The following is a 10939-nucleotide window of genomic DNA, read 5'->3' as shown; positions in this document are numbered from 1 at the left end:
AACCTGCTTTCATACAAAATCAATGTCCTATTAGTCCCTCCCTGTATTGCTTTGGCCCAATCTCATCGATCCCCCTCTGAAGAGCTCTGCAGCCCATGCATGACAGATTATGGTCAAATGATCTCATGGCATAGGCTACTCTGCCGGCCAAGTCTGTTGCCTTTGCGATTACAAATTGATAGCCTGATATCAGATGAGCAAATACTCTAAAAGCTGAAAATGGAGGCACAAGCATTATTGGCAATCCTATCAGCCTAACATCAACATTCCACCCGGTAAGTTTGGCTCACAGACAGATTCAGAAGTTGTAGTCAGCATTGATGATGAGTGTCAGCATGAAAGACAAGACATGTATGACATTAGGTCCAAACTTTATTCCGTACATTTTAAACCAAGAATGTTCATTTTCATTTTTTTGCACGCCTAAAACTCTACTTGTTTTGTATACAAGAGTCTAAGAAAAACAACTGCACAACACCACAAGGTTGACAGAGAAAGTCCTTTTGCCGCCCACTAAAAGTGTCCCCTTCTTTTCTGTCTGGGGCTGGTCCAGTTTTTGACTTGGAAGTCTTTTAATAATTCCATCATTATTTATAAACACGTGTTGATCCAAGTATCTTTCAGTATCACCAGTATTGTCTGCTCCCTCCGGGTGATTTCCTCTTTAGGGTGCTGTGTGCTGCTTTGCATAGATTGCAGATGATCCTTCTAGGCCCCCCTACAACACCCTCTCACTGTACTTCTCATCCATCGGCCAGGCATTCAACAGGGAAGGGATTCCCCATGTTTCATTTATTTTTGTTTTTTCTAGAAATGGTTAAAAAGACTAATAAATTTACACGGTCATTTTGCAGCGAAGGAATATCAACAAGTTATTTACATGAGTTTTCTTTACAGAGACTGAACAAAGATCTCGTAATATATATTTATCTGCATATCTCAAAGGCAAAACAAATGAACAAAACAAATCGGTAATGTAACATTGTACATTGTCATCATTGAGGATATCCTGGTACCATGAGGTGAAATTACTGAAGGTTGAAACCAAATCCAGTCTTTACAGTGGGTCATAATGGATATGTCTCACAATCAACTGGGATAAATATTGTAAAAGGCATGACTTATGCACAAAATACATAAAATTCATAGAAATGATATCTATACATGGAACAAGGATAGGAAATGTACAAACTCATTTCAGGACCTTTCTTTTTGCACGGAGCTGAAAAAAGGTATTTGATTAATATATTAATAATTATCAAATATTTAAGTCGGATACAAACATACACATATTTATGTTCTCTTGACCGACATTATCCAACCTCCAGTCCACTAAAAATAAAGTCATGGCATGTGCTTAATCAGCCTTACACACCTTTACTTTGTACAATCATACCCTTTCCCTTAGGGAGTTTTGCTCCTATCTGGTTAAGAGCAGTGCATTTTGTTCACAAGAAGATTTCGGATTAGGAGAGTGGGGCTTTTGAGTGCGGTCTAGTGAGACTCTGCACTTTTTCTAAGCTACCGAGCCTCTACCTCTTTGGGGTTGCGAGATGGGGAGTAGTCCCGTGGGTCCTGGGTGGTGAGGGGGGTAGTCCTCCTGGGTGAAGCTGGCCTGGCACTGCCGGCTGGTACAAGGGGCGGGGGCGCACTGAGTGCAGCGGTCGGGGGTGTTCTGTTCAGAGGGCCGTTGTGTCCTGTGGAGGGGCTGAGTCTAGGATAGTGCATGCCGCCTAGGTGGGGCATAAAGGGGGCCATGTGGGGTAGATGGCCCTCCATGGGCGACTGGTGCAGCTGATGGAGGCGTGCTCTGTCCAGCTCCTCCCTCAGGTGGAGGCGCTCTCGCTCCTCCGCCTGCTGTCTCATCCTCTCGTGTTCCCTGCGCACCTCTAACAGGTGCTCGTGGTGGGAGTAGTCGTGAGCCTCCCTTTCGCGGTAGGCTCGCTCCTGTTCGTACACACTGGGGAAGCGATGTCCTTGCTCCGCCCTGAGCTGGAAGTCCATGCGCCGCTGCAGGTCCAGGCTGCGGTAGGCCTCTCTTAGAGGGTCCCAAGGGAAGGCCTGGGGGGGCATGCGCTCTCTTCCTGCCAGAGGGCTCACTCCCATAAAGGGAGCCATGCGCGCCCGGTCTAGCACATTGAGGCTGCCCATCTGGGGCATGGCACTCATTGACAGGGGCAGAGAGTGCCCCATGGGGACTCCGTGCAAGCCAGGTCCCGGAATGTCATTGCCACGTTGTGAGGGAAGAGGGTGCTGGTGGGACAAAGGTGGATGGTGGTGGTGAGGGTTTAAAGGCTGGCTGATTTGAGCGGGGAGCGCTTGGGCCGGTGGTTGGGGGGCAGGCTCCGAACTCACCACCATGACCTCCTGCTCCTCCTTCCTCTCCTCCTTAATCTTCATGTCGTTCTTCACCTTGTGGAGGAGCTCTGCAGGTGGGGGTTCTTTTCTCTCGCTGTCCTTGAGCGTAGGCGGGGGCCCACCTGCCATTTTCATGCCCTGCTCGTTGATCACTGCCTTGGAGTATGGTGAAGGAGTGCGTTGAGCGGGTTTGATGGAGTCTTCTGAAGATCTCCTCTCTAGCATCTCCTTGCCAGGCGAGCGGCTCTCCTTCACCTTCACGTCACCCAGCGTGGAAGCCTCCCTGTGGCGCTCCAGCAGCTCCTTCTCCGCCTCACGGACCCGATCTACACTGCCACTGTGATGTCGACCCGAATCACAGGAGTTCTGGCTGTTTGAGCGTATCAGGCTGCTGATCTGGTAGCTGACTGGCGCAGAGGCCGGAGATGAACGGTTGGAGTGACGATTGCGATCCACAGAATCCCTGCAAGGACATAATAGAACGGTTTAGTTAGTGCCAGTTTAAACAAACATCATATAGCTGGGTTGTATTTAGAGATGATTTACATTGATTACATTTCTACAATATGTGAATCAAATTTTCTTTTCAAACAACACAAGTTAGCATGCTCGTGTCCTCCTCTGATAATGTTTATTGCCTTTAAATTTGAATAAACCCTACGTTTTGCTAGAATATCATCAACAGAGATCATTTCGATTCTTTTTTGACAGATAACTTTTCTCAGAGCTGCTTGTTGCCTGTTTGAGTTGTGTCTGTTTCCATGTTGGATCCACAAATTCAGTTAATTTCAGTTTCCAAGGATAAGACTAATGGACTGGAGAACTGTCACACTTTTTCTTTTGTCTTTGAGAGTACATCTTCCATCTCCATAGATGATTTGAGTGATTCTAGTGTTTTTTTCGTTTTGTCCAAACATCATTTATCATCTCATATATATGCTAATACTAGCTGGAAAAGGGATCATTTTCTTCTTTAGAGTTGTGATCATGTATTTGAGTGCTTATGAGGATAGTTTTGTTATGTATATAAAAACATTCAAAATTTCTCTCTGTCTGTTCTTCACATTTGTATTGTGTAAAATGAGGAGATTTGTTCCCTTCCTGTTGGATTCACATATACAATATTGTGAAGCGACGTCCCAGGTCAAATGTTGAATTGTGACTTCTTTGTGATGAAAAAATGTATAGTAATCGCATTATAGTAGAAATATCATTTTTCACAGAGTTAAATCTAATATCCCCCAATTAATACCTAAGAAGTACATAAAAAAGAAAATGTTAATTTGCTTCTGCCTCAAACTCACCTGTCTTTATCCTTCTCCTCCTTCCCGATGGACGAGTCCCTTTTCTCTTTTTCTCTCTCCCTTTCTCTTTCTCGTTCTCTCTCATGGCTGTTGGCTGAGCTGCTTCGCTCGGTGTCTGCGGTTTTGGGCCACTGCGGCGGGGTGGGGAAAGATGGCGGGGTGCGTCTAAGTCTGTTCCAGGTGTCGTGGTGGGGGCTGCCAAACGTGGGCAGTCCTCCTGGCCCCTCCTTGGTGCCAAACATGCTGTTGGACCCTGGAGAGAAGGGGGACACAGACGTGGGAGCCACTGTAAGTTAATTGGGCACAAAACCTTCTTGAGGACACATAAGATGAGAAAGACTCGACAACAAAAGCTGCTTTTGTCTTTGTCTCTGGAGGTTCTCTCACTGAAGCTGTTTGAAAGAGGTAGAGGTTAATGCCCCCCCCACCAAAGAAAAAAAAATCTACTCATTTGCTTTTGGGCTAAAGGGCTTCTCACCCCCTCCTTTTTCGCACTGGATGAACAGGGGAGACTCACTTGCCCTCTGGAGTTGAGGGCTGTGAAAAGCCAAGGGAGACCTTAGCATTCCACAGCATGTCTATTCCAATCACATCCATTTTCACAACAGGGTGACCGATTTGGCACACAAGAATAGGAGAGATAAAGAGAAAGAGAGAAAGGCATAGAGAGAATGATGCAGGGGGGGAAAGAGAAAGCCCTCCATGGCGGTGCAGAAGGGGCTTGTCAAATAATTAATAGATGAATTGCCACCAAACAGCAGACCTGAGAGGGCCTGTTGGCAGCAGCGCAGCCAGATTAAAGCCAAACTGGGGACATGGTTGGTGGATGAAGTGAAGGCAGGGAGGAGGTTTGCTGTGGTGTGTTGTGCTGCCTTGTTGGGCCTCCCTGGGCTAGAGCTGTTTTGACACAGAAACTAGAGCTAAGTGTCTTGATTTTTTTCTTTTCCTCCCCTCCTGGCTCTCCCTGTGGTCTAACGCTGTCCTACTCTGTTCTGTTACTGGCCACGGGGGCCAGATTGAAAGCGGTGGAGGAGGAGAGGGGGCCAGCGCTTACCAAGCGAGGGGTTGCCTAATCCTCCGAAGGCACTGCTTGAAAGGTTGCCGAGGCCGCCATAGGAACTGGAGCGACTGAAAGGATCTGTAAAATGCCAAACAGGGATTAGCAAAAGGGGGGGGGGTTTGGCTGGCGGTGCTCACCCCAACACCAACCCGTTCCACTCGGCTTTTCTCTTACAAGCGAGCTCTGTTTTTTTAGCGCTGCCACCATAGCTCTCTGCCTGGTAATCCTGCAGTAGCCAGGTCGCCTGGATCCTGGATTCACTGCCACTAACTGGAGTGGAGTGTCCCTGACCCTGCTAGGGCGAATGGAAGAACATTGCTTGATGGGGAAATTAATATTGAGTTTTTGGAGCTGAGCTGAAAATAGACAATAGTGTCAGGACAGGGGAATTAAAAGCTGTAAAAAAAATTAGGCTAGCCAGACCACAATGATTTATATGGGGAATCTGTGTCTGATGGGCTCCACTGACGCAGACAAGAGCCTCCTAATTTATAGGAATAAAACAAACATTTACCCTGAGAAGTCAATGAACAACATTCATCAACTGATAATTTGCAGTCCCATTTTAAATCACCCAAAAATCCATCAGGAAATGCAGGATTTATCAACAGATTAGGGTTTAAGGATTTTCAGCTCTGGGGCTTGTTAATATATTAGAAAAGACAACAATGAAGAAATCTCCTCGGCCTCACATATGAATTCCTTGGTCAGGAAAAATGTGTTCTTCCTCAGTGCACCATGTATTCACAAGCACAAAATGGATCGACACAAGGGCTTATGCCATGGAATCAACTTGCCACTCTGAACCAAAACAATGTCTCAGATCTCATGTGGAAAATAAATGAATGCATAAAAAAAATAATGAAATGCACAAATAAAGCACCAACATCATTAACTACCCTCCATTACTTGAATTACTTTTCAAGCATAAAGAAAATAGTGTATATTTCGTGCAATGCGTATAGTTTGTACAAGTGAGACTAAATACTAGGCTAGCTAAGTCTTTTTAATGAACCCAGACAGAGTTATTTAAGACTGTTATGAATCATACCGTCCGATGATGGCTTCACTCCTCATTACCATTAACCTTGAGTTGGTTCAAGAACTGCCGCAACTGACTGACTACAGTGGCCAACCGGACACCATATTAACCCTAAAATGAAAACTACAAATATCTAGGCTTCAAATGACACCCTGGTGGCTTGTAATGTGTTCCAAACATGAGCGAAAAGAGAGAGAGAGTGAGTGAGGGAGGGAGAGAAGGAGAGGGAGAGGAGCTAAGTGTATAAAAATATTTGAACATGGGGTTACTTACACTTACCTGCCAAATGGCTAGGAGGCAGGAAGCCGCTGGGGTGGGGGACGTGGCCATACGGAGAGGGAGCGGGGTGACCGGGGCCTATCAAAGCAGAGAGGATAAAACAGTGTCATTATTATCCAATCAGACGAATCAGACAGTTATACATTCAAACCAGCCATGCAGAGACAGACCAAAATTACTATCCATCAAAAACAATCACCATTCTGACCCCTATGATTAGCCAGGACTAAAAATGTAAATGTGGGTTAACATTTAAAAGCATATTTTCTGCAACAGCATCACAGACTTGTTGAATATACATGTAAGCTAGAGGAATTTGGAGGCGGCTGAGTAATGCGTTGCAGCTGTGATGTGTCAGTGTGTGAGTCTATAGTTGCTTATTGAGGTCAGTTTCTGACTGTGCAACAAGCTGGCCTCCTTCACAAAACACAGTTACCCTCAGCCATATTCCATGAATTGTTAATGAAAGAACCAATAACAGCAGTGCCTCTGACACACTGCATAATTACCAGTCAAAGGCCGTTCGCCTCTCTGTTGCCCTCCAATGCAGGGCAAATCAGTCAATTACCTAACTGGAGTCATCCATATTCATAGACATATCTGACTCCCTTTACTGGCAAAACATTTGCAACAAAGGCCCTGTAATTAAGCGAACATTACATGAGATGAGCGGAAATAAACGATGCCTTTTCATTAGTGTTGAAGGAACAATTATGACATGCAGCTATAAATGTTCATTTGCATAAAGACAAAATCGGCACTGGAAGGCTTTGACAATGGGATAATTTCAGTGTTTCGAAATAATTTGTCCTATAAGATGCAGTTCATCACCCTGCATTGGGTACTGGGAGACCCTACTGACCTGTGGAAGAGAAGAGGGGTCGTGCCAGGTCATGAGTGTACTGAAACCCTGGGAAGACTCCTGGAGCTGGGGGTCGACTAAACAGGTCCAGCTTTCCATTCATGTCTAGTTTGTGAGGATCCAGCTGCATCTGCTATAATCGAGAAAAGGCAAACCAAAGGAGAGGGAGACAGACAAAGATAATTAGGTCGGTAGACTACAGTACCAAACATTTCCAACTACAGACTGAGAGGGATTTATCCTCGGCTACTCTGGGTGAGAGATCAGAGGAAGACAGATACATCAACAATGGCTCCATGTCTCCAATTCTGGCCAACTGTGTTATAACAAATATATGTAAGCTGATTAGGGACACTAAATCCTTGGTAACGGGTGTTCAAAGCCTGAGAAGGACTGACACCACTGGGCCAGAGGCATTAGCAGATGATCTCCATGGCAAGGCCACACCATCCTCTGTCAGTGAGAGGAGTACTTCCACACATGCAATTTTTGTGTTCAAATTGTCAACAAAACTCCATATTCTGTCACTAAGTGCTTTATATGTGGAGGTTTATGAACTTTCTCTTAAGGTGGAGTAAGCCATGCACAGAGTCTTTACGTCTGCTGTTAACTGTATTTCTGAAAATGTGATGAAGTCTTGGAGAACACTGAACAAGAGGAGACACCATTTCTGTTAGATTTTTTATTGTTGTTAACTTTTACAGCATTCCGTTATGTTTTTGTTATCTGCCTTTTCCCACCCAGATGTTTTTTCTGAATCCAGAAACACGATTATAGAATATTTTACAGGTAGAGATCCAACTATGACATGATCAGCCCTACTTATTCCATTAACAATATACTGTATCTGGTTTTACATGACAGCAAAAATCCTGAAAGACATCATTATCCATCTCACGCACCTTCATTTTCTGCTGGTGGTGGTAGATCTGCCATGCGATCTGGACATGCACTGCGCACCACTTGCCAGGTTTCTAAAAATTTTGAAAGAAACTGAGGTTAGCCTGCTGGCTTCGCTTTAGGGAGCTAAAAATGGATTCTGGCATTGATATTTTCTGGCCAAACTACAAAGTGGGAACTCCTCAAAAATTTCAACCAGGCAACCGATTTAGAAAATCTAACCCTGACTTTAGCTCAATAGAGACCTCAAAGCTATCCTTAAATGCAGCCAATACCCTGAATTTTCTTGATCAGGAGTTGATGAAGAATTTGAAGTTTTAGACTTTGTGGCCTGGCCAGAGAGATGAAACATTTTACAAAACATGAACAGGGCAACAACTTACCCTAACAGGTGTCCTGAATGGATCTGTTATCTGTATGGACAAACGGACAATCATTATCATCAACAACAAAGATAAATAGCCAAAATGTGCAGTTCTGCTGGCTGAAAAATCGCAATGTTTGGACACTCGATTCACTTTCCCTTCCCTCTTTCAAGCACTTTGTATAAATGTGTCCACAGAGATGCACAAGGAGAAATTTCTTGTCTCGTAAAGATGTTGATGCAAATAAATACATTGACATTTTTCTGAGACACATGAGGTATGTACGGCATGTCTGGCTTTCCCCAAAAGACACCGAGGAAGAGCAGACTGCTTCGGTCTGCTATCTGCCTGATGCTTACCCGTGGATCCTTCTGTAGGAGTGTGTGAGGTACTGCTCCAGGACGTCCCCCAACGTCGATGGAATTAGATGCCTGACAGAAAGAGAGACAAAAGGAAAAGGATACACGGTGATCAACCAGATCTACAGAGAAACTGAATGTCTTATTTACTGTCTACTACCGACACTTTAATGTCATTAAATTATTCTCAAAATAATTATATGAAGTCATATTTATTTTATGATGAGTATCTTCAGCGTAAAAAGGAATACCTCTATTTAATTGTAATTTGATATCTTACATAATACAGTATAACAGTTATTATTGCAATCATAGGTTTCACTCTGAATGTCCTCCCCTACGTTCCAGACATTCAGTAGTACAATTCAGGGTTGATGTCTGGGTCATGGGAACGCAGGAAGCTCTGTCTTAAAAGCACTGAAGGATCCTACAGTTAATGAAAATAGCATCACTCTAAACTTATATCCTCCTTCGGCAGCACTATAGCTCACTTATCCTCAATGACTGCTACTGTATGGCTGACGTCAGTAGATAAAACTGTGATGATCCTGCAGGCGCTGAGTCATGCCAGAGCAACACATCGCTGATCTCTCCGATCTCCTCTCTAAGTGCCCAGATCAGCCTTATTAATCCATTCCTACATCAGGGATAGGACGAGCCTGCAGGTTGACCTGTGTCACCAGACCCCACAAACAAACACACATCCCAAGACCCCCCCCCAACCCCCCTCACCAGCTCCTCTCCAAGAATACTTAGCAGAGGCTTTGGACTGTTCCTTGAACCATCTGGAGGGGCCTTCAACAAAAGGGTCCCCCATGAAAGAGCCCCCTGGGAATATGGCCAGCGGATTTAGGCCAGCTTTGATTGGTGGCTTACACCGGGTCACAGCAGCTGGGCATCTGCCAGACAGGCTCACACTTATTCCCGTCCCTCGCATCCCCACCACCACCACCCCTGCATCCTCTCTCCTTTGCTCTCCTAAACAGACACACATTATTTATTTCTCATCTTTGGAATAGCTTGCCACGGCTCGCTCAGTTCTGACCCTGGTTCAGGTCCAGTCAAGTCTGAGTGTTATAGATGGATTTTAATAGGATGGGGTAAGGGTGAATTAAATCCTGTTTCATATCTTCAGTGTACAAAGCTCTACTGCTTTTTCACCAGACAGACGGCCTACATTTCTTTACTTCCTATTCGTTCTATGGATATACCCTTCAAGGACATCTAAGTTATGACGTACGCGCATATGCAATTTTTGTCATCCCAACCCAAAACTACAGCACCGTTTTTCTGCCTACTAAATTAGTTGCTTAAGTTATGTTCGAATGTGTGTAGCCTTTTTGACCCCCTGCAAAGTACCCTTATCATACAAAAGAATTTAAATTGTTTTTGCACTGACAAAAGGTGACCCTAAATGTGCATGTCATTGTCAAAAAATCAATTGTGTACAAGCTTGTGTGGTTTCTTTTAAGTCCATGCTTCCTTAAATGATCTGCCCGTTTGTGGATTGTGGGTTTAGGGCGGGGATGTGGGGCTGACCTTGGGCTGGAAGGCTCCTTGCAGCGAGCTGAAGGGTCCTGAGTGTGGGAGCATCGGGGGCATGCCTGGCATGGTGGGGGGATAGGAGGGGAAGAACTGGGGAGAAAAGAGGAGGGTGGGAGATACAAAAAGACATAAAACAAAATCAAACAGAGATACATATAGGACTCGAGCATATGCTCACACAAGACCACAGCCACAATCAATGCTTTCACGGCTCGCTTCAAATATGTCAAATATTTGATTTGCCAAATGCAAATAACTAATTGAATTGAGAATGACAATATGAAACTCACATTTGAATGTCTGATAAAGGGATTGTCCAGTTTGGGAGCGTATTTGTCGAACTGAAAGAAATGAGAGAGAAAAGAATTAGGACATACAATTATATATTTTACCAAATCCATCATCTAAAAGCCTTTTTTATAGTAAGGTCTCATTATTTTTACATCATGAAAACAAAACACATGATCAACATCTGTAACTGGTAATAAGCAGGGTTTTGATCCAGAATAATAAGCCCTGGGGTAAAGCAGCTGGCTTGCACTGGTCATGGGTTTACTTAAACTGCATGGTCGGGCAGTTAAATTACTAACAATACGACCGCTTTAGCAGACTGCCAAGATGAAGGCAGCCTGCATGATTTTCCAATTGAGCATACAGAGGTTGGGCGTGGGGGCCCGGCTTTGAGAATCAGACCATTTGAAAACCAGACCAGTAGTTTCTATTTACTGGAAAATTTGTAAAAATGTGAATCAAATTGGCTTTGACGGCTATGGATTCCTTTTTTTATTGCAACCGGCCGATGGTATATATGGGAGGGGAGTGTGTAGAGAGACATATAGCTTGTTTTGGGTATTAGAAAACCCGA

The 10939-nt window shown here is 44.4% G+C and overlaps 1 protein-coding gene across 1 annotated transcript in view; it reads right to left on the bottom strand.

Annotated features, from left to right (window-relative positions):
* Positions 1-354: 354 nt before the first annotated feature.
* fbrsl1 (fibrosin-like 1) overlaps positions 355-10939 on the bottom strand; it is a 264670-nt gene continuing 254085 nt past the window's right edge. The window contains 10 exon segments of the mRNA XM_054610592.1: positions 355-2821; positions 3663-3915; positions 4717-4800; positions 6038-6121; positions 6906-7038; positions 7808-7879; positions 8189-8218; positions 8530-8601; positions 10069-10164; positions 10365-10415. Coding sequence (XP_054466567.1) covers positions 1522-2821; positions 3663-3915; positions 4717-4800; positions 6038-6121; positions 6906-7038; positions 7808-7879; positions 8189-8218; positions 8530-8601; positions 10069-10164; positions 10365-10415 — 2175 coding nt within the window. The 3' untranslated portion in view covers positions 355-1521.

The sequence above is a fragment of the Anoplopoma fimbria genome, chromosome 13 (genome assembly GCF_027596085.1).
Source record: "Anoplopoma fimbria isolate UVic2021 breed Golden Eagle Sablefish chromosome 13, Afim_UVic_2022, whole genome shotgun sequence".
NCBI lineage: Eukaryota > Metazoa > Chordata > Actinopteri > Perciformes > Anoplopomatidae > Anoplopoma > Anoplopoma fimbria.
The sequence above is the reverse complement of the archived record's forward strand: the minus strand, read 5'-3'. Positions and strand labels throughout refer to the sequence as shown.